We start from the raw sequence: 24,856 nt of genomic DNA on the forward strand, positions 1-24,856 counted from the left end.
TTTAATATAGAGACAGAATATCAACAAAAAATCCAGAAAAAGCACATGATACAAATGTTACATATTGAGTTACAATTCGGTGAGTAAAATAAGTATTTGATCCCCAAGCAAAAAATGACATCGTACTTGATGGAGAAACTCTTTTTGGGAAGCACAGAGGTAAGACATTTTTTGTAGTTGGTTACCAGGTCTTTACACATTTCAGGAGCGTTTTTGGTCCACTCTTCCTTAGCAGATCTTCTCAAAAGCCTTAAGGTTTCTTGGCTGTTGCTTGGCTACTTGAAGTTTCAGCTCCCTCCATAAATTTTCTATAGGATTAAGGTCTAGAGACTGGCTAGGCCACTCCATGACCTTAATGTGCTTCTTCTTGAACCACTCCTTTTATTGCCTTGGCAGTATGATTTGGGTCATTGATTTGTTGGAACACCCATCCACAACCCATCTTCAGTGTTCTGGTTGAGGGAAGAAGGTTCTCATCAAAGACTTTACAATACATGGTCCCATCCATTGGCCCCTCAATGTGGCAAAGGTGCATAAAGTAGCTTGAGCAGAGAAACAGCCCCAAAGCATAATGTTTCCACCCCCACGCTTGACTGTAGGGTGCTATTCTTGGGGTCATAGCATTTTTCTTCCTCCAAACACGGCAAGTTGAGTTAACGCCAAAGAACTTAATTTTGATCTCATCTGACCACAGTACTTTCTCCCAATCTTTCTCTGGAATCATTTAGATCAGCGGTTCTCAACCTGGGGGTCGCGACCCCTTTGGGGGTCGAACGACCATTTCACAGGGGTCGCCTAAGACCATCGGAAAACACATATTTCCGATGGTCTTAGGAACTGAGACACCGCTCCTGTCTCAGGCGATCTGTGGGCGGGATGATATGCTGCCCCTGTAACCTGGCCACGCCTTCGGGATCACTCAACAGCTCCGCCTCCTCGCCGCTGATTGGCCACCGGAACTGTAGCTCAGGAGAGGCACACAGGCGGCCAATCACCAGCGAGGAGGTGGAGCTTGGAGAGGAGGAGCCGAGCGGCAGCGCGCGGAGATCGAAGAAGATCGAGGGAGCTGCAGGAGCGAGTGAAGAGAGAGGCCAGAGGAGGAAGACAGCTGACAGGTAAGTGCAAATTTTGCTGCTGCAGACAGGTATGCTGCCTGTAGATGGGAGAGGGAGAGAGCGAGCCCAGGCTGGAGCAGGAGTCAGCAAGGTAAGTATCATTGGTGTCAGTGGAAGGGATAGTGCCCCATCATTCCTCCCCTCACTGACGCCCACGATGGGGCGCTATTCCTCCCCCCACTGACGCCCACGATGGGGCGCTATTCCTCCCCCCACTGACGCCCACGATGGGGCGCTATTCCTCCCCCCACTGACGCCCACGATGGGGCGCTATTCCTCCCCCCACTGACGCCCACGATGGGGCGCTATTCCTCCCCCCACTGACGCCCATGATGGGGCGCTATTCCTCCCACTGCAAAATTACAGTTATGAAGTAGCAACGAAAATAATTTTATGGTTGGGGGTCACCACAACATGAGGAACTGTATTAAGGGGTATTAGAAAGGTTGAGAACCACTGATTTAGATGTTCATTGGCAAACTTCAGATGGGCCTGTACATGTTCCTTCTTGAGGAGGGGGACCTTGCGAGCTATGTAGGATTTCGATCCATAGCGGCGTATTGTGTTACCAGTGGTTTGTTTGGTGACTGTGGTCCAACTGCCTTGAGATCATTCACAAGCTGCTTCTGTGTAGTCCTGGGCTGATCCCTCACTTTTGTCATGATCCTTTCCCTATGAGGCAAAATCTTGCATGGAGCTCCAGACCGAGGGCGATTGATGGTTATTTTGTATTTCTTTTGCAAGTAAGAGCTCAACAGTTGTCTCGTTCTCACCAAGCATCTTGCTAATGGTTTTGTAGCCCATTCCCGCCTTGTGAAGGTCTACAATTTTATCACTGATATCCTTTGACAGGATGGTGAGGTTTGATTCTGTGGACAGGTGTCTTTTATACACATAACAAATTGTCATTAGGAGCACCTTCCTAAATTGACAGAACTAATCTGTGTACCACATGAGCACATAGCCAGTCTGTGGGAGCCAGAATTATTGTTGGTTGGTAGGGGATCAAATACTTATCTTACTCACTGAACTGCAACTCAATTTATAACATTTGTATCATGGTTTTTTTTTTTCTGGATTTTTGATTGATGTTCTATCTCTATCATTTAAAATACACACATGATAAAAAATTATAGGCCCTTCACTTCTTTCTAAGTGGGCAAACTTACAAAATCTGAAGAGGCTCAAATAATTATTTTCTCCACTGTACCATTGTTAATAGATGCTATAACTTTCACACAAACCAAGCAATATACATTTTATTTTTTATCAAAGACCAATAGCAGAATACAGTTTGGCTTAAATTTATGAAAAAAATAGATTTTTTTTTATTATATATGATTCATAGCAGAAAATAAAAAATGTTTTTTTTTATTCACAATTTTTGTTCTTTTTTTCTTTTTATAAAATAAAAAAAAACAGTGGTGATCAAATACCACCAAAAAGCTCTATTTTTGTGAAAACCATTTTCTAAATTTCATTTGGGTACAGTGTTGCATGACTGTGCAATAGCCAGTTAAAGTAGCACTTTGCTGAATAACGAAAAAATGCCCCGGTCATGAAGGGGGTAAAACCTTCCAGAGCTTAAGTGGTTAACCTACTGAAGCTTGGCTAATTTGAATACCTTACAATAACCACATGCACTATGTTAGGTTTATATATACAAAACCACTATATGCCTTTTTGACTGCAATCTGTTTCTGTATTGATTTGCAGCATGCATTAAGATTCATTCTTTGTGGTGGCATTATGGGCCGGTTCACACCCTGAATGGCACAGGAGTGCACTGTGCGTTCCTGTGCGTTTCACAAGCGATCCAGTTGCAGTGCAACTTCAGCCCATTTATTTGAGCGAGCTTGGCTACACTAAAGTAGTGAATGCACTACTTTAAAAAAACACCTGCAGCAACCGGATTGCATGATACTACTGACCATGCAATCTAGTGCAGGCAAGTGTACTGCGTTTGTGACTTGCAAGTGCAGTGCTTTTGAACGCGATGTGTCAAATGCACATGGAATCGTTCTGTGTGAACTGGCCCTTTAAAGCTGGAGCATCCACCCAAATTGAAACATCGGTGATGGTAGTGGTTAGGGTGACTTGTGTTACTATATGAACACACATTGGAAATGGTAAACTGTAGCTTCCTCTTTACTTTTTTGCTGATACATCCAAGCCATCTGAAGGGCTACTTTCATTTTGAACTGTTAAAGAGTAATTCTATTCAAAATTTGCTTTTTAGCATAGGAGAATTTTAGATAAATCATATCTCCTAGCTGCTTGTATTTGATGGGACTCCATTGATAGGTCTTCTACCTTGAGTTACTGTCTCCACATCCAAATTCCAAGGAGCTCCTTGCTATGCTCTCCTGCTGCACACATCTTCATTTAATAATGCTTTATTGCACCTAAAGTAGGACTGGACAAAACACCATGTTCCTTAAAAATTACAGCTGCTGGCTAACTTTTGAGGTTTTTTTTTTTTTTTTTTTTTTTTTTTTTTTTTTACAAGCTCATGAATACACATAGAAAAGCCATTCAATACTAAGAGCTTTTATGTTCTGTTTCACAAATGTGAATGAGAGACAGTAAGATCAGTATCTTTAGTCTCTCCATACAAGGTGTAAAGCCTCATCCACATTTCGTGGTTTTTTTATTTGTTTGTTTTTGTTCAACCCAATGGGCTGGGCTAGTTATGCCCCATCCACAGAAGCCTGAGGAACGGACAGCTTCTATCGGACCGGCTACCCTACACACAGGCCAAATGTCAGCCAGTTTCTATTGAACCAGCCAATGCCGTCTGACATTCGCCCACGTGTACTAGGCTTTAGTGATCAATGTTAGGAGATCATTATGCTATAATATTTAACAATCGCTGAGTAGAAGAGGGGTAGAAAATGGGAAGGGAAGGAAAAGGGTCCTTTGCAGTACAAACTTTGCAGGGAGATGTGAAGGAAAGATACAGTGAATCCACGGGTCCCACATTTGGTCTATGAGGTATTCAAAATGCTAGACAATCTACTGATTACCCACGATCCAATTGTTTTTTTGACTAAGTCCAAGGGGTTTACTAACTTTGCCAGCTCCTGGCTATTTATGGTTTGTTGGTATTCTATTAGTAGTAACTGAGACTTTAGATACATTATCCCTCAATCCTCTCATGTTTTGCATTGTATTGGTATTGTTCTGTCACATGTTCTGTCCCCCTTTGTAATGTACAGCGCTGAGCGAACTATTGGCGCTTTATCAATACTGTATAATAATTATTCACCAGGTGTGCTGCTGAGAAAGTTCAAAGTCTTTGTTCAAACAGTTTCCCAAAGAGTCATGTAGAACAGTTTTTGGGTTGTCTCCTGTAATAGCACGTGAATTGTAGAAGTGTGGGTTTTCACCTTGGTTAGGGTTTTACATAGCCAGAGGTGACTCTGCAGTTGAGTGGACCTCCTTTGATTAGCTGACTGTCCGTGCAGAAAAGGTTTTGTCTACCTGATGCAAAGCTATCTAATGCCCTATACGCAAGATGAGAATATCAGACCTTTTTTTTTTTTTTTTTTTTTTTTTTTCTCGGATGAATACTGATTAAATGAGAATTGTTTACTCTGTTCTCTTACGAGAAAAACATTTTTGTTTGTTTTTTTTTGTGTTTTTTTTTTGTCCTTTTTGAATATTGTCGCATGAACTGTCATGATCAGCTGTCACAAGCTGTGTAATTACAGTCACTATATCGGACGATCCCGCCAAATGTTTGTTTTTTTTTTTCTTCCTTTTTTTGTTGTCCAGTTTTCTGCTCCTGTGTTCTAGGTATTAGAGAGTTGGTGTAAATCTCCAATTCAAAAGAGTTGTTTTCCCAGATTAAATCCAGGATTCACAAAAATTGGTGTTGTGAACATGTGAAGACCTGAAAACCTTTTTATCTCTGTCTGTCTGTACCACAACAATGCCAGATTTGGGGGGGGAGGGATCTAAGCCTTAAATTAATCCACATGAGGGTCTCTACTGTATGTGGTTTGCAAGAAAGAGAGCCTCCATTTGGCCCCACTGAGGAGACCCTTTACGCACATGGGATAGAACCAATTGGGCCGGGTGTGTAGCTTCATAGAACTTTATCAGTTGTGGCAAACCCAGGTCTCCACAACAGCTTTAGGTGCAAATAATTTTCTCTTGTTCACATTTATGGCCCTTTAAGGCAGCCTGCAATGTGTCCAGATCTTTCCTAATTATTTATTTCAGGTACTTATATAGCGCCGTCAATTTACGCAGCTCTTTACATACATATATGGTACATTCACATCAGTCTAACCCTCAAGGGGCGTACAATCTAAAGTCCCTAACTCACATTCATACATACACATACTAGGGACAATTTAGACAGTTAACCTACCAGCATAATTGGGATGGAAGTCCTAAAAGGTATAGTAGATAGGATCTTTGGTAAGAGAGTCTTTGCTGAGGTTCTGCTGAACCTTCTGGTGGGTAATGTAACTGACCTGATCTTCTGATAAATCAGAAATAAAGCTTGGGAGAAAGATGACAAAATATGTGAGAGTAGACATTGACCGCTGAAAATCAAAATGTGATTTGATTGAATTAAACACCCACTTCTGAGGTTTTCTCTAGTTGTTATCAGTGAAGCTGGCTTAAAAAAATAAATGCTGCTAGCTCCTGAACTCCATATTTTGTTGACCCCTGACCCAGAGAACCTGAAAAGTATTAATCTGTTCTCAGATCATCTTATCTGGCATATTTGTGCAGTACCCTTTAAAGAACAATCCTGCATGCACTGGTAGTTTCCTTTATACAATATCTCTTGTATACAGCCTGTAGAGTATGTTATAATTCTTTCAGAAACCAGAGAGGTGCTCGGGCCAGCTCTGGCAATCTCTATATGCAATTAAATTTCCATAGCTCTGATCAATTTGCCTATCTAATTTTTTTTCCTACGACACCTCCATTCACACTTGTGCGACTCTAAAGTCGTGCGATTTCTATTTCAACTTTACATCGCAACTTTGGATGGATGCGACTTTGGCTTTGACTGTTGCACAACTATTGCATTGATAACATTAAGGTGCAGCTTTTGAGAGTTTACATTGTAGTCTGTGGTACTCAAGTTGCTTGAAAGTCTCATCAACGTAGTGCAGGAACCTTTTTAAAGTCACTGCAACTTTAAGTTTCCATGCACACTGGCAAAAAAAAACAAAAAAATGCTGCTCCTAGAGGACTTTACTGATTTGCTTGTTGAAGCAACTAATGTTATTCTATGTGTCCATACACATGAGGAAGGCCAGAGGTGTTTTGTAAGCTTTGCACTTGGCAGAAAAAAAGCTAAAAATGCTCAAAATTTGCCTTTTTTTGGCAAGAACATTTTTTAAGCTGGTGTACATAGAGCCTAACTCGCATAGATTTGAATGGTTTCCATTGAAATGCATTGGCTGCCATTTGTCAAGTGTGAATGGAGCTTTATAGTAGTTTTAAAGGCTGAAGGTTTTTTATTACCTACATGCATGCATTCTATGCATGATAGTAATAAACAGCATCTCCCCCAGCCTTCCCTAATACTCAAGCCCCCTCTCGATCCAGCAATATGCACTGGAGTCTGGGCTATCTCGGGACTCCCTCTCCTCATTGGCTGCTGTCAATTACAGCCAGTGAGCCAATGAGAATAGAGAGGGGACAGGGCTGTTTCCAATTTGTTGTCTGACTACACAGTCATATATGGATGATTAAAGGACTGCTGCCAGTGTGGAAATGCGCTCCCAGCACAAATGAACCATTACAAAATATGGCGGAGTCCCATTCTGGCAAAGCCCTGGCACTTTCCTGCTAATCCAGGCCCCCTTTTCATAGCTGTGTTATGACTCTGGGCCTGCAGGGAATGGGTGTGAACTGCCCTGCCTCCCCACCTGATGGATTCATGGCCCAGTGCTGGACACCTTTTCATCCAAAAAAAAATTAAAAAAATACGCTTTCATTGTACTGATCGATTTTAGCTTGCCTCCCCATGCTGCCTGTATTTTTGTAATTGCTAAAAATAGATCTGCACCAGGGACCTAAAGTGGCTTCCCTATGGGTCTGATAGGTGCAGCATGAAATTTAGGGAGTCTATGGTATTTGAAAAATGAGTGGCATTGATTGGCCTCCCTCTTCCTGATTATCCAATTGGTGCCTCTACCTCTCGAATTTCAAGTCCCCTAGCTGCTCTGTTGGGCAGGAGGTAGTGGTCAGCCAGGAAAGAGGTTTGTTTGACATACAGAGAGATTAGTATAAAACCTCAAGTGCCTCTTTCAGCTTTTAATGCAGAGTTGATAAAGAAAACCTGTCCTGAATGAAATGGAAGACTGCTCGTTCGGGCCTCCTTTTTAATATGCTTGCTGCCTGAATAGCGCCTGGTTTCAGCATTGTCTCTGCCATTGGTCTGGATCAAATACATAACAAGTGAAGTAAAGACTTCAGATTTACATATTTGTTCCATGTCAGTGATTTTAGAATGTGTAAAAGTCAGAGGATAATGTTGACACCCAAATAGCTAGTATTGTCAGGAGGAGAGTGGTAATATCTTCTCCGTTTCTCCCATTACATGTTTATTGTTGGTTTGAGTATTCAGTCTACATCTGTTAGGTTATGTCTCCTAGTAATTTTGTCTGAAGTATCAAGGCTCCTAAATTCTTGTGTTTATTGGCTGTTCCCTGCAACAAACAAATTCACTTACCTGTTTCATGTTCTCATTGTGAATGTTCTAGGCTGCAAATAAATACATTTATAGCAGACTGCTTTTATTCTTGGTTTAAATGTCTTGTTATATAAATTACAGCTTTTATTTTTTTTTTAAGCAGTTGAATACATTGTGGAATATGACTATGATGCGGTACATGAGGATGAGCTGTCCATACGGGTGGGTGACATCATCAAGAACGTGAAGAAACTGGAAGAGGAGGGATGGCTGGAAGGAGAATTAAACGGCAAGCGAGGAGCGTTTCCTGATAACTTTGTTAAGGTATGTTACATGTTTTTCCTTACTGGTGGAAGCATTGTCCAGTATTAAAGTGTATGTAAACCCCAACAATGAACTTTTGTTAGTTTGGTTTCTTTTAGTCTCTTTGAGTATACCATTGAAAATGTTTTGTTAAACCTGTTTGACAGGTTCAAAATCCCTGTTGATCATGCCGGAAATCTTGTGAGTTTAATTCCTGTGCTGACTGTTATCAGTTACATTATGAGGACTACAGAACCATACCTATTATGAAGAATAGAAGGCCATGTTTCTGTAGTCCTATCTTGTTTCTGTTGCCTTGGTACAGAAGATAAGACTACAGAACAATGCCCATCTGTTATAGACAATAGGAGGGGGGGGGGGGGTTGTAATCCTATATCGTTTCTGTTGTTCTGATACAAAAGGATGAGCGAGTATTGTCCTACTATAATAGGAAGTGTGTTACTGGCAAGATCAAACTGTGAACATGAAGGGGAAAAAACAAATGCAGCTACCACATCAAAGGACTGATGTTTGCAGTATGTTATAATTTTGTTCTTGAGTTTTACTCCACCTTTGCCAAAAAACTGTCTATGCAGGTAAGTGGTGTCTGGGTATAAAAACAAACTGCTCAGCTCTAACCAAAGTTAAATAATGCCCTTGTTATAGGTGTAGGTCATCTGTGTACCTCCTGAAGTCTGGTCAAAAACATTCCAGAGATGGCATTTCCTCCCTCCTTGTTGCTAGAACTTTGCTGAGACAATTTCAACCGATTCAAACCCCCTGGCATGCACTTTCTCTCCCTTGTTGCAGTTGCTCTGAGCTTGGTGACGATGAGACGGAGGAAAAAATGGACTACACATATGCATGGCATTGGGAGCTCCCTCCTGTGATGTTGGGTGTGAGAGTAATGACTGGGAGTGACTTGGCAACGTCCAATCAACAAGGCAGGATCTAGGAATGCCATCTCTGAGAGTTTTTCAGCCAGGCTTTGGGAAGTAAGCAAATGGCCTACACCTATAGCAAGGGTGTTATTCCTCTTTAGTCAAAAGCTGCACAGTTTGTATTTATCTACAGGAGCCCCTCACCTGCATAAGCACGTTTTTGGTAAAGGTGAACCAACTCGTTAAACTTTTTAAAATTATTTTTTGGAACTGCCTCTCTGCCTTAACCAATATGGCAAAGTGTGCCAAGAAAGCCTGTATAGCATGTAGTAATGTGGCAAATGCATACAAATAGGTAGGTTTTAATTGGGAGACATTCACAGTTGATTGTACTTCATATTCTATTGCAGTGTTTCTCAACCTTTTTTCAGCCAAGGCACCCTTTACAATTCTGCACGATCTTGAGACAGCCTTTACAATTCTGCACGATCTTGAGACAGCCTTTACAATTCTGCACGATCTTGAGACACCCTTTACAATTCTGCACGATCTTGAGACACCCTTTACAATTCTGCACAATCTTGAGACACTCATTACAAAATACAAAAAACAAATAGTTTTACAGAACACCGCAACATCTGCACATGTGGGGCACCCAATGTCAGAGGTGATTTGTTCTTCCAAAGCAAGTACACCTTTGCACACTGGTACTGACTAGTATTCCATTGTTTCTCTTCTCCCTCAGTCAGATTATGTGACCCCAGTGCTGACGGAGAGGGGCAAGCAAGGATGCTGTTCAGGTGTCAATGTCCTTATCTACTGATGACATCATTGGTTTTTTTTTTATGTCATTGGTGGCTGGAAAGTTGTAATGGTGAACAATGAAAACTTGTGGCTTTGTGTAACTAAAAGGCAGGCTTGTATACAATTTTTTGACAATTTGTAGGCATTTTGCCAAGGTACACCTGAAGGCACCCTGGTTGAACAAGGCTGTTCTAGTGCTTTTGATTTGAGTTAACTAGCCAAGTAGAGTCCGTTCTCTTTTCAGTGTAAACAGATTGCAGTGTGTCAGAGGAACAGTGAAGCACAATCACTGTTTAGTACTTATGTGTAATCTGCTGGTGTGATTACTCCCATGTTATGTGACTGCACTTTTTTGTGTCTGCATCTTTAAGGTCAGGGCTGTGGTCATGGAGAAGCCAGTAGAACTTTACTGCTTTCTAGTCACAGGCTCAGAGAAACCCCTCTGCTGCATGACTGTTGTTCAAACACTGGTGAGCAGTGCAGGGGACATGGCCATGGGCTGACAGTGGAGGTAATCAGGCATGGTGGGCATCAGCATGGTTGCCTTTAGTTCTGCAACAGGAGCACATGCAGGTCCACCAACAATAACTGTGCAAAGGGAGCCTGTGGTTAGCATGGACAGTCAATCACAGGAAGCCTATAGAGGCTGAAGAGGCAGGCAGAAGGTAATTACCACGGCTTTACAACTACAGAACAAAGCATGTACTACTGTATTTTAATCAAAAAGGAAGCCGTTTAAAGTGTTACTAAACCCGAATACAAACTACCATTGCTTAGACACACTTCTAAGCACAATCCAACTTTTCCCACTGTTGTGAATTTGGCCCTGGAATTTTTTTCCATTGCTACCAGTACTTCCTTTTCTGCATTGGCTCCTGCTACCAGCTTGGTCTTCGTGCAGCTGCAACTACACATATATATCACTGCTGCTCTGTGTGCCAAGGCACAAGAGTGGCATTGGAAAGCTGGAACTGCATCACATCTTGTGATCCTCCCACCAACTGTGATTGACTGTTAAAGGCCAAGTTCACCTTTCTGTACATACTACATATTACACCCTTATTTAGGATGCAACATGTTCAGCATACTCCCACGTGACATATCCCACTATCACTGTTTGAAAACAGCATGGCCGTGCTGGGCTCCACCCACATGACCACATCCTTTACTGAGTTCTGTGAATGAATGAACTACAACTTTTGTTTTCCATTGCAGCAGACAGCTTGTAGTTCTCAGTGAACACTGTTGAGCTCTCTTGTAGTTTTTAAACCAACTTGCAGTTCAGGAACTTTCATATGAGAAGTACAGGCAAACAGCTGACTAGGAGTCTGCAGGATCCTGGCATTGCACCTGTGATCTGCTGATCATGGGTGCAATGCTCTGCAAGCTCCTTAGAAAACAAACGCACAATTTTTTTTTCCTGCAAAAAAATGCATTTTTTTATTTAATATGAACGGTGATTTTATCCTTTAACCCGTTGGTGAATTGTAGTAACTCTTTTCTGTTCATTGGACATGCACATTATCAGAGGACTTAGGACTTGTTAGTCCCACTGATGGGGCATCCGGGACAGACTGCGCATGTTCCCCATCCAAAATTAGGAAGGTAAACATTAAAGGATAAATTCACCTTTTGTAACATGTTACACCCATATTCAAGGTCAGGGGCGGACTGACTTTTCGGAAACTCCGGCACTGACCGAGGGCCCAGGGTCAGTAGGGGGCCCCATGAGATGCCCCTGGTACCTTTCATAGGCTTTTTTGAGTGTGGTTTGAGTGTGGGCGAGGACTTGGACCCCATGAATCCCCTATTGCCCGGGGGCCCCATGAGTTGTCAGTCCGCCCCTGTTCAGGCTGTAAGATGTTATGAATGGACCGGCCTCTGCTCCTCCCCACTGTGACAGCTAGCAGGGGATCTTCTCCCCACTAGGTGTCTTAATTGTAAAAATAATGCCCACCCAGCCGCGTCATTCATTTACAGTTTTCTGTGAATGAATTAATTACAAGTCCCGACAGCCTTTGCTGCCGTCTGCTTGTAGTTCTCAATGAACTACCATGGCGCTGTGGTAGATCATTGATTCTTCCTGTCAGTGTCAGTACATGCTGTATGGGCTAGCAAATATACTGACCGTGTCTGCAGGAGACCTGCATAATACCAGCAATCTGCTGATTGCTGGAGCAATGATTTAGAGGCTCCTGCAACAAGAAATAACAAATGCTAATTTTTTTAGCTGCAAAAAAAGTGCATTCATTTTTTGTAAAAAGATTAACTTATCCTATGAGTGTAGAATAACCTTCCGATTTACAAACATGCAGTATTAGGGTCACTCTAACTGTGTAAAAGTTCACAGATTGTTTAGGTTTCTTGCCCTGTATGCCAAGTGGTATTTCGGATTGAAATGTTTTGCAGCGAGCGGTGGGTTTGATTTAAATCACGATTTAAATCACTAGTCAGTAAGGCTTGATTTAAATCCTAGTTTTCTACATAAAGACTAATTCTTGCTGGTATAACTTTAATATGCAAGTAGATGAAGATTTTTAGAATAACAACTTTTCATATTAGTTTTTTTTATCCCCAGTTTAATAGGTTAATCATTCATATTTGGACAACTTTTCTGTTGTACTTAGGAAGGAGAAAAATAATCATTACTTTAATAATAACAATTTAAATAGATTTATTCAACTGAAACAATAACATTCCAGCATATGTGATTTGCTTAAACCAACATCCATGTTTGTTAACTAATTTGGCTAAACAAAATCTATATATTTTAAGAAACTTAGACTGCCAGCCCCTTCCTCCTCACACTTAGTTTCACTTTCTTCTTGTGCAGATCTATTCCACTCCAAACAATCAGAAAAATATTGTTTCTATTCTATTCACTGAACTTCTTGAAACTTAGCACTGAAGGGGTTGATTCTGTATTCATAGGTTTGTAGAAGTTAGGATTAAGGTCTTTTTCTTAACTCTGTTCATGTTATAACATTTTTGCTGTGAAGAGGCATGTGATCTCCGCTGAGTCAAATTCAGTTTTGAGAACTGCAAAAGTAAACTGATCATCTGTGATAATATCTTGTAGGCAGAGAAACTGCCCAATAATCTTACAAAAACCTCTGGAAGAGCATGACATTGTGAATGGATTCATGGGATTTATTTACCAAAAACATTAAACATACACAGCCTTATTCTACATAATTAAAAAACAAATCTTTATTTCATGATGGAATAACCTTTGGATGGTAATATATTTTACTCCAAAAAGCATTTTATTTTAAAAATCCGATTTAAATAAAAAAAATCCGATTTTTAAATCAAAAAAATCCGTTTTTTTTTTTGTTTTTTTTTTCTCATTGATTTTTATCCACCCTGGCAGCAAGCTTTGTTCTATAAAGCCTTGCCAAGGACAGTTGCAGAATGTCCAGTGTAGGAACATAGCAGTCAGTTGGTTTCTTATTTACTTAAATTAATTACTGTCTTCTGCACTTTGCATTTATTCAATAAACTTTTGTCTTTCATTTTTGATCCTAAGCTAGGTATGTAATAAATCTTGGCTGGCTGTGATCCATCTGACAATATTCTCTGTATTAATCTTAGGACTGCCAGCATTTACTCACCATCACATAATGGTGTCTGAAATAAGTGTCTCTCTTGCTGATGTTACCAAGTCATTTTTCTAGAGCTGGTTGGCCGGTGATGGGTACAATCTGGCTGGCTTTTCTGGGCAATTTAGTGAGTATTTTTTTCTAAAAGCTTTGGCTTGTGATATCTGCTTTTTAGACATAGCTAGATTCCTCCTTTCCAGTTGTTTTGCCAGCTTGCTTTACTTGAAATGTCTGCCAAGTCTACAATTCATCTACAGGGCCCCCTACTGGTGCAGTCAATGATTGCCGTTCTTTGAGCCTCATATTGGTAAGCATGGGACAGGTGGTGTGTGAAGTCTTAAAAATAATGAGCAGGTCACTGGCAATGGTAAAAATATCTTTCCGTGTTCTTGAGTGAAAAATGTTGTCTTCAGCATCACTAGATGGCACTGCTCTTCCAGGTTGAATGACTGTCAGCATCATTTAACCCACTTTCTGTGCACCTAGACTGTTGCAGCTCACACGCCATTATGTAAGCGTTGTTCATTGCAGAAGTACTGACCGTCCGCCATGGCTACAGTAGAAGGGGAAAGGGGAGTTTGGAAAACTGGAGATGGCTTGAAATGATCAGCTGAACAAAAAAACTGTTTTATATGTATTTTAAATGCCTACTTTTTTTTTTTCCATAAATTAATTTTAATTTATTTGTAATGTGCCTATGCTAGAAAACCTGACTTTGCCAGAAGAGCCCCTTTCCTAGCACAGCCCACTCTTTGTATGTCCTAATCCTCTTCTTAGGCTGGCCACACACTGTCCAATTTCTGCCCAATTTCCTTTAGATTTACCTTCAACTATGTAGTGCAAGAACCTGCCTAATTGGATACAATTGAAAGTGTTGTTAGGTTTGACCTCCTATTATATGGTTTTTGGTAAATCTGAACCAAAAATCTCAAGAAAATTGTATAATGTATGGCCAGTCTTAGCGTATCTAATTATTCTCTGTGGTGGCCCAGCTTCTCCATCCCATCCCATCCCTCACCTCTCTACATAACCTTTTATGTAGCTGTTGGGGGAGGAATGAATGGGAATTTAGTGTAACTTGAGTGAAAGTTTTTTTGTCTTCTGGGGCTGCTGACATTACATCCAAGATGGCTGTGCCCAGCAGCAGTCTCGGGGCTTTTGGATGTCTACTTGCAGGAGGCTTTCACAGGGAAATAACCTGATTAAAATTTTGTTAATGTAGATATATTATAGTAAGATGTTTGTCGGAATGAACGGTCTGGAAACGGTAATTTATATGGAGAAGTGGAGCACCCTTTAAACATTAATTCTCCTTCCTTTCAGTGCCTGGCATCTGTGTGCAATATGACTGGTTAAAGCAATCAGCTTATGACTTCATTTCCAGCAATAAAATCCATTACTGCATAATGGCACAATTTCCACCAGCAGCAAAAAATGTGTAACCCAGATGTGTTTAGATCTTTGTGTCACTTACACTCCGCTTGTGATATGCTAACCAAAAATATATGTATATTAATAGAAAGGGAGCCCGGTTCTTTACTAACCTACATATTGTCCATTAGTGCTAAATGTAGAATATTTACAGAATAGTGAAGTTTGACCTGAAATCATTAAAGACTGAGTAATTTTAAATGTGTTTCCTCAACCCTCCCTTGTTTACAAACTGTAAGACAACACATGTTCCTGTCTAACTCTTGGCCTTTTCTGTTCCCTTTATTTATAAGTTCTTTATACCCCCACTCTCCCCCCAGATCTTCATGCGTCTCTATATCCTCTTCATATGGGTAGAAGGAAATAAATTTGCTCACTTTCCCCATCAACAGTCAGTGTTGATGGGAGAATCCCTTCCTGCAGTGCTATTGTGTTCGGTTGGCAAGGAGCCTTCCCTGCCAGCCGAAAACAATGATCACTGCACAATCATATGCAAAAAAATTGACGGGCTGCCTCAGAAGTATGGCTGAACTTTTTATATGAATATTATTGTCTTTGATTGTTTCTGTTTTCTATAATTCCATGGTTTGTGAGTACGCATACACACACCCTGTTGGCAAGTTGTTATACCAAGATTATGGCTGCAGCTGAAACTATGAGCTTGGCATTGTTTTTTACCGCCAGTTATCCGCTGTCTAGTAAAAGTGATCTGAAAACTTTTACAGTACCGAGAGGGACCCTCACCGCCTGTAGTGGTTCCTGAGCTCTCCCTTATTACAGCCAGGGAAGCAGCTAATCGAGCACAATCTGTGCTTGATTAGCTGCTTTGGGGGGTAGAGAGACATTGGGGATCTAATGGACTCCTGATGTCTCCTAAAGAGTACCTGTCACCTGCCCAAAACGATCACATATGGGCCTTGTGATGCAAAAAGGTTAAATAAAAAAAAAAAGTTAGAAACAAATGTTAAAAGCACCACTGGCCCCCACATTTACACATAAATGTTTAAGCCCCACACATGTATGTAAACAGCGACTACGCTAATCATGTAAGATATCACCGTGACCGTGAGAGCAATCATTTTAGGGCAGGGGTGTCAAACTGCAGCCCTCCAGCTGTTGCGCAACTACTCATCCTAAGAGGCATCGCAAGGCTGACAGAAGAATGACTCCCAAAGTCAGAGGCATGAAGGGTCATGTAGTTCCTCAACAGCTGGAAGGCCGTAGTTTGACACCTGTGTTTTAGGGCCATCGTTCAAAATTTCCTCTACAGAGACAACCTCTGAAGGCTTTTAAAGCGATGCCTATGAAAAATTTTAGGTACTGTAGTTTGTCGCCATTTCTAGGGTGCAGGCAGTTGGGTCTTCACATCTTTTATATTTCACTGAAAAATTGAGCATTTTAGTGTAAAGTTTCATTCTGCACAAATGTTGTGTAACATAAAAAAATTGCAATCACCCTAGTTTTATTCTCCAGGACCTCTGTTTTTAGAATTTATATGTTTGGGGTTCTAAGTAATTTTCTAGCAAAAATGCTGATTTTAACATGTGCGTGAAACATTTAAAAAATTGCCCCTGACAGCAAGTGGTTAAAATAAAATCAATGGTTAGACTGTAGACTTTCAGTGATTTTAGATTAATTCTTTAAAACAAGCCCTCCCTAACCTTTAGCTGCAATTTACAATTGACAAACTACAATTTATCTTCAAATTTCACAGTAGAAGCACAGAAGTCTTCAAAGTCATTCTTTTAAGTTGGCCATACACACTTTGGGGTAGATTTACTAAAACTGGAGAGTGCAAAATCTGGTGCAGCTGTGCATGGTAGCCAATCAGCTTCTAATTTCAGCTTGTTTAATTAAACTTTGATCATGTAAACCTGGAAACTGATTGGTTTGATTTGAATGGAGAGCTGCACCAGATTTTGCACTCCCCAGTTTTAGTAAATCAACCCATTTGTATTCAGTAGCCCTGTTTTGGGGCTGGCAATTATTTGCACGATGTGTGCATCTAATTGGATGCAAGTGTTTGAAAATTGTTAGACTGTTCTGAAGGCTCAAGGTTTTTTACCTTCGTACATTCTATGCATGAAGCTGAAAACCCTTCTGTGTCTTGCAGTCTCCCCAACAATCCCCCATGCTGATCCAGTGATGAGCACAAAAGCATCGGTTCTGCAATGACTTTCACTCCTGATTGGCTCACTGGCTGTGATTGACAGCAGCGGGAGTCAATCATGAGAGTGAAGGGCTGAGTCGTGGCTCAGTTTTTGAATGGACACAGAGCCGTGGCTTGGGAGCGCACCTGCTCGAATGCCCCTATAGCAAGCTGTTTACTATGGGGGTACCCAACAAGAGGGAAGGGCCAGGAGGGGACCCAAGAAGAGGAGGATCCGGGCTGCTCTGTGCAAAACCACTGCACAGAGCAGGTAAGTATGACATGTTTGGTATTTTTAAGAAAAAAAAAAAAACTAAGACTTTAGTATCACTTTAAGCCTAGTACGCACAATAAGAAAATCGGACGAAAAATCCCACTTTCAGAGCGATATTGTCTGTGAATCTGACCGTTAGTACACCACTTTCGAAAGCCGATCACAACAGTTCTTGTGAAATTATCGAGCACAAAAATTTTTCTTGTCTGACACTAGAATGAACGATTTTTGTTTTAATCAGTACAATATTAGTCTGAAAGAAATCGAGTGACCGAGACCATGCATGCTCTGAAAGGAAAGAATATATTACATCACTTCTGAAGATGACATCATTAACTGTAACTTTAGTAGCCTCTTCACTTTCGATATGAGACTAGCATGCAAGGGGAAAAACAAAACAATCATTTACCCGACATTCTCATCGTGTGTATTATGCTTTAGACAAAAGGTGATTTGGCTTCTTGAGCAGGCGAGGGAGGCCATCTGGTCCACCTACCACTCAAATTTTGTCCAGTTTCGTGGGATTTGGCTAAAACTTCAGCAGTGTTTTTGCCAACGTTATGCTCCCCCCTCCAAGCATTAACTTGGCAGCCTTCTAATCTCAAAAATAGATGTACAGTTGCAAGAAAAAGTATGTGAACCCCTTGGGATTACGTGGAGTTTTGCATGAATTGGGCATAAAATGTGCTCTGAACTTCATCGAAGTCACAACAATAGAAGAACAATAGAAGAACACAGTCTGCTGAACATAATACTACACAAACATTAGATGTTGCCATGGTTTAATTGCACATAACATGTAAACATTCACAGTGCAGGGAGGAAAAAGTATGTGAACCTTTGGACTTAATAACTGGTTGACCCTCCTTTGGCAGCAATAACCTCAACCAAACATTTCCTGTAGTTGCAGATCAGACCTGCACAACGATCTGGAGTAATTTTGGACCACTCCTCTTCCCAAAACTGTTTCAGTGTAGCAATATTCTTGGGATGTCTGGTGTGAATCGCTCTCTTAAGGTCATGCCACAGCATTTCAATCGGGTTGAGGTCAGGACTCTGACTGGGCCACTCCAGAAGGCGTATTCTGTGCTGTTGCAGCCATTGTTTTGTTGAATTACTTGTATGCTTTGGGTCATTGTCCTGTTGCATCACGCATCCTCTGCGGCGCTTCAGTTGGCGGACAGATGGTCGTATGTTTTCCTGCAAAATGTCTTGATAAACTCTGGAATTCATTTTCCCATCAATGACAACAATCCGTCCAGGCCCTGAGGCAGCAAAGCAGCCCCAAACCATGATGCTCCCTCCGCCATGTTTTACAGTGGGGATGAGGTTTTGATGTTGGTGTGCTGTGCCTTTTTTTCTCCACACATAGTGTTGTGTGTTCTTCCCAAACAACTCAATCTTGGTTTCATCTGTCCACAGTATATTTTGCCAGTAGTGCTGTGGAACATCCAGGTGCTCTTTTGCAAACTTCAAACTTCAATCAGGTGAACGGTGTAGGAATTACAACAGTTTGCATATGTGCCTCCCACTTGTTAAGGGACCAAAAGTAATGGGACAGAATAATAATCATAAATCAAACTTTCACTTTTTAATACTTGGTTGACTGCAAAGGATTTGCAATTACAGCCTGAAGTCTGGAACGCATAGACATCACCAGACGCTGGGTTTCATCCCTGGTGATGCTCTGCCAGGCCTCTACTGCAACTGTCTTCAGTTCCTGCTTGTTCTTGGGGCATTTTCCCTTCAGTTTTGTCTTCAGCAAGTGAAATGCATGCTCAATCGGATTCAGGTCAGGTGATTGACTTGGCCATTGCATAACATTCCACTTCTTTCCCTTAAAAAAACTCTCTGGTTGCTTTTGCAGTATGCTTTGGGTCATTGTCCATCTGCACTGTGAAGCGGCGTCCAATGAGTTGTGAAGCATTTGGCTGAATATGAGCAGATAATATTGCCCGAAACACTTCAGAATTCATCCTGCTGCTTTTGTCATCAGTTACATCATCAATAAATACAAGAGAACCAGTTCCATTGGCAGCCATACATGCCCACGCCATGACAGTACCACCACCATGCTTCACTGATGAGGTGGTATGCTTAGGATCATGACCAGTTCCTTTCCTTCTCCATACTCTTCTCTTCCCATCACTCTGGTACAAGTTGATCTTGGTCTCATCTGTCCATAGGATGTTGTTCCAGAACTGTGAAGGCTTTTTTAGATGTCGTTTGGCAAACTCTAATCTGGCCTTCCTGTTTTTGAGGCTCACCAATGGTTTCCATCTTGTGGTGAACCCTCTGTATTCACTCTGGTGAAGTCTTCTCTTGATTATTGACTTTGACACACATACACCTACCTCCTAGAGAGTGTTCTTGATCTGGCCAACTGTTGTGAAGGGTGTTTTCTTCACCAGGGAAAGAATTCTTCGGTCATCCACCACAGTTGTTTTCCATGGTCTTCCGGGTCTTTTGGTGTTGCTGAGCTCACCGTTGCGTTCCTTCTTTTTAAGAATGTTCCAAACAGTTGTTTTGGCCACGCCTAATGTTTTTGCTATCTCTCTGATGGGTTTCTTTTGTTTTTTCAGCCTAATGATGGCTTGCTTCACTGATAGTGACAGCTCTTTGGATCTCATCTTGAGAGTTGACAGCAACAGATTCCAAATGCAAATAGCGCACTTGAAATGAACTCTGGACCTTTTATCTGCTCATTGTAATTGGGATAATGAGGGAATAACACACACCTGGCCATGGAACAGCTGAGAAGCCAATTGTCCTATTACTTTTGGTTCCTTAACATGTTGGAGGCACATATGCAAACTGTTGTAATTCCTACACCGTTCACCTGATTTGGATGTAAATACCCTCAAATTAAAGCTGACAGTCTGCAGTTAAAGCACATCTTGTTCATTTCATTTCAAATCCATTGTGGTGGTGTATAGAGCCAAAAATGTTAGAATTGTGTCAATGTCCCAAAATTTATGGACCTGACTGTACCTGAAGAGTGACTGCATTAGATTGGATGCAGTCACTGTTTCACTGGCAATTTTCCACCCAGCTCCTCTACCAAAATTTGACTTTTGTCAAGCCAGGTAGATTTGACAGAGCCTCCTACAAGTTGAACTATGACTAGTTCAGCAGGAAAATCTATGGCTGGAGTTTTTGGTGCTGTTCACACATTTCTTGCTTCCACTGGTAAATTCTTTTTATAGAGCAGTCCTATTTGAATGCTCAACAAAACCATAGTTGTTATGCCTCCCTTTAATTAGTGTATACTGTTGATTGGGGTGTGTTTGGATTATTGTGTTGGTTAAGAAGAAGCAGCACAGTGGCTAAATGGTTAGCACTTCAGCCTGGCAGTACTAGGGTCGTTGTTTCAAATCTCAGCCACAGCGCCACCTGCCTGGAGTTTGCCTGTTCTCCCTGTGCCTGCGTGGGTTTCCTCCCGCTACTCCGGTTTCCTCCCATACTCCAAAGACACGCTGGTAGGTTAATTGAATCCTGTGTAAATTAAGTACCTGAAATAAATAAATTAGTCTTTTTGCTATTGGTAATGGTTTGTAGTTCTGTGTGGTGGTTGTCTGATGGGAATTTCAGTGTGTAACTTGATCTGATTGTTCAGTATGGAGCCTGGTGACGTTTCACATTCAGGAACATTTCCACATTTCTGAAGTATGTTAATCAGATAAGAAATCTTGCAACATTCCTGTCTTTTCAGAGGGGAGGTTACTTGACTGTCTCCTTAGAACTCCCCTTTGTTACTATATTACTTTGTCTCCTATTACCTGTCCTGCTCCCTGTTCAGCACTGACTGCCCTGTACACTCACAGCCCACACATACAATTCTTGTCTTGACAAACAACCGACACGCCCTGACTAACTACAGTTTGGAAATCTATTTATATGTGCAGGTGGCACCGAGCAAGTCATATGTCCTTTCCTTCAAATCGATGTGAATTTCCTGAACTCTGACCAGCTTGGGCCTCGCACAATAAAGAGGTGGCTGATTATGTATGCAAAATCTGTCAAGGTCCTACCTTTCTTCAGAGCTTGTGCATCTCCATGAGCTGGCATCCATCTTGGTTTTCTGCAAAGCATGGTGGGAACCTTTATGCCTTCAGGCTTCTGCGGCTCCTCCTCAGAAGGGTGTGGTTGAGCACATTTAAACCTGCTGTCTGCAAGTGTGCTCTGCACTTGTATCCTGTATGTTGCCCTGTTGCAAGCTCTTGTGTTGTTCCCATTGCTCTCCTGGTAACCGACCCGGCTTTGACAAGACTATTCTCTGTGTTAACCCTTTACCTGACCTCCCGTTGCTGAACCCGGCCCGTGACCTGAGTATGCTTTGCCTACCGTCTAGTACTGTCTGCTCCGTTGTTATTGACCCGGCTTGTCTGACTACTCTACTCGTGTTCCCATCTAGCTCCCACCAGCTGTACGCCACTGGCGGCAGTTGTTATCGCAGCTGGGGTCACTCGGGGGCCGCGACCTGGTCTCAGGCTGCGTCAAGTCCATCCCCACCATCGGGCCCTGGTGAAGGGTAGCCTGGGGCTTAGACTCCGCGCCCTGAGGGACTCCGGTCTGTGGGTAGTGGCTATCGTCAGTCGCAGCGTGACCGTACCATAGGCCTGCCTGCCCGTTCCAGCGTTCCTGCCCTGACAAAATCTCACTGTCCTTCCTGTGGGCAATCTCTGTCCTGCCCATTTTTATGCGTGTTCATGTGACGGGAGTACTGAAGTGAATCAGCCATACACCAGCTTATACTATGGGGAACGGTAGTGATCGAGAATGGTTTAGTTTTGGTTGTGTGTTTAGTTGAGCCTCATCTGCACTCTTTCTTTCCAGATAAAGTTGTTTGATGGCCCCAACAAACATGACTTTTGCCCAGTGGGTGGGTTTAGGAAGATAATGTCATATCTGTGTCCAGATGAAAGAGAACATAAATGCAGTAAGCACACATTAGTCGATTGAGCTGTATTTCAAGTGTGCTTTGCTCCATGTAAGATTAGCATCAAGGTGAGGCCTTGGACCATGGACTTGCAATGTTGTGGTCTTATGATCTAGCCCTTGAAGTAGGCTAATGGGTTTCAGTGTAAATCAAATCCTTGGAATGTGTGTGCGTTCTTGTGTGGCTGTTCTAGGGGGGCTAGTAATTGTGCAAATGGAAAAGCATTATTATTATTACAGGTACTTGTATTGCTCCTTATACATACTTTGTACATTCACATCAGTCCCTAACCCTCAAGAGGCTTACAATCTCAGATCCCCAACTCACATTCATACATAGACCTCTTTGGGCCAGTTTAGGCAGGAGCCAATTCACCTACCAGCATGTCTTTGGAGTGTGAGAGGAAACCGGAGCAGTCACATGCAAATCCCAGGCAGGAAGTGCTGTAGTTTGGATTATTACTAAAGTGAAATTAGTTTAGTGTATATATCAAGGGCACGTTACCATTTTCGTATTTACCAGTATAATTACATTGATTATTTTGTTCCTAGCCTCATCTGTGTGTTATTTACTTTCCAAGACTATAGTCTCACTTACAGTACTCCTGCCATGAAAGAAACAAAGGGGGTGCCATGATCTTTGTGAAAATGCTGGTTTTCGGTCTAATATTTGGTTTTAGCATCTTTAGGGTGCACATCAAGAAACCCAGAGAGTGATCAGAAGCCTGTAACTGGGGTACTTGCAGAAGAGACCAGTCGCTAGCAGTATTTATCATTCTATAGCACCAATCGTTTGCACAGTGCTTTACTACATGAGGGCAGACCGTACAGACACAATACAATTCAGCACAGGAGGAATCTGAGGGTCCTGCTAATTAGAGCTTACACTATGAAAGGTAGGGTCAAGTGATACAAAAGGTACGCATGCCACAAGGAGTAGAACTACATTGTTCTGTTTTCCCTTTTTTGTAAGTGCTACAACTGAAGGAAGGTTAGTAGTAAAGTGTGCCATTTTTCCTGATGACACAATATGGCGCAGTAGAGTTGATATTCCTAGAGGTGATGTCACATAAAACTTTGCTGGGAAATTGTTTAAGCAGTGAAAGTTTTAAGTTTAAACATTTTCAGTGCAAAATAGTGCATTGAGGAAAAAGAATCCTCTGTTCAAGTACAATATTGGGGGGTACAGTATTGGCCTGAACTATAGAGGATAATGATTTCTGTTTACTAGTTTCATATAAGTGCAAAATGAGCAAACTGTGTGTCCTAGGTTTGGTAAAACTGAAGCGAATTCTGGGGTGTATCACTAGAGGGATCACCAGAAGGAGGAAGAAAGTCCGTCCATATTTCTCTGTATAGATCTGTAGGTATCACTAAAGGGATCACCAGCAGGAGGAAGGAGATCCTGATTGCCCCACAGTATATAGCTCTTTAGTTAGACCTCATGTAGAATACTGTGTCCAGTTCTGGATACCTCACTTGTATAAAGTATTGTATTGATAAGAGAGAATGAGTCCAGAAATGGACACTAAAAATGGTGGAATGTCTGAGGGATAAAACACATAGGGTGAGACAACAGGAACTTTAATATGGACAGCCTCCAGGATAGAAGGGAAAGAGGGGCATGATTGAAACCTTTAAATACATTAAGTTTGTAAAGAAAGTTCAGGAGGGCAGTATCAAGACCAAGAACACGGGGGCATGAGCTCAAGCTATCAGGAGGAAAGCTCAAAACCAACTTTAGGGTTCATGTACACGGGCGTATTGGGACATATGTAAAATTTAAAGTGGTTCTAAACCCTTACATATACCTCAGATGTTTAATAAATGCTCCTCTGTACGTTGTACCTGTTTATCTGCAACATTTCTTCTGTTGATCGTTCTGAAAACACTCAAATTAAATTATTTTTATTCAGCTCTAGCAGCAGGGGCAGATATCTTAACTCTCACGGTGCTAGTCTTGGTGAGAGGAGCTCTGAGCCCTGATTGGAGAGAAGGAATACAATTCACACAGTACATGGAGAACATGCACAGCTGTGGCTGTCAATCACAGATGTGTGCTGGAGCTGTTCTCCCCCCATCACTTTTTTTTACCTTTGTGTCAGGAAAAGCTTCAGAAGTGACTGCTATAGATAAGAGGAATGAGGCAGCAGAGAGAAATTACACTCCGCACACTCAGAGTACACAGCATAGAATGATGTGCTTTGCTCATATTTTATGTCTGAGGTTTACACCCACTTTAATGGTATTTCGGCACCTGGGAGCCACTGATGGTGTATTCAGCTGCATGTACAAGTGAATTACAGGATACAGCTGGCTCCCAGGCACCGAAATACAAACACGTTTTACATTATTTACCCCCTCTACTCCCATGTGCATGAGCCCTAGGGGTTGTTTTTTTTTTTTTTTTTGTTTTTTTTTTTTGTTTTTTTTTTTTACTGAAAGAGCAGTATCAAAAAAACGGGGGGCAGACCTGAGCACATTTTTTTTCTGCCATCTCTACATCCTCTACATTTTTATGTAATCACTTGCTTGTTCCATATTGCTCACTCAAGGTGGGTAATTAATAAAATGTGTCTGAGACCGCTCTGTCTCAACTGCTGCCGTTGCCCATAGCAACTAATCAGCTTTTATCTTTCATTTCTTTCCAACACAATTTAAAAAACTGACATTTAAAAGCTGATTGGCTGCA

General features: G+C 41.6%; 1 protein-coding gene across 1 annotated transcript in view; it reads left to right on the forward strand.

Moving 5' to 3' along the window:
• Positions 1–7,945: 7,945 nt before the first annotated feature.
• Positions 7,946–24,856, forward strand: part of LOC149434043 (CD2-associated protein-like) — a gene marked incomplete at its 5' end in the record, with an annotated part of 117,726 nt that continues 100,815 nt past the window's right edge. Inside the window, one exon of the mRNA XM_089664175.1 lies at positions 7,946–8,106. Within this exon, the coding sequence (XP_089520301.1) occupies positions 7,946–8,106 (161 nt within the window). The remainder of the gene's footprint in view (positions 8,107–24,856) is intronic.

This window comes from Staurois parvus, unplaced genomic scaffold (genome assembly GCF_062004578.1).
Source record: "Staurois parvus isolate SC_StPar_1 unplaced genomic scaffold, SC_StPar_1.0 ptg001846l, whole genome shotgun sequence".
NCBI lineage: Eukaryota > Metazoa > Chordata > Amphibia > Anura > Ranidae > Staurois > Staurois parvus.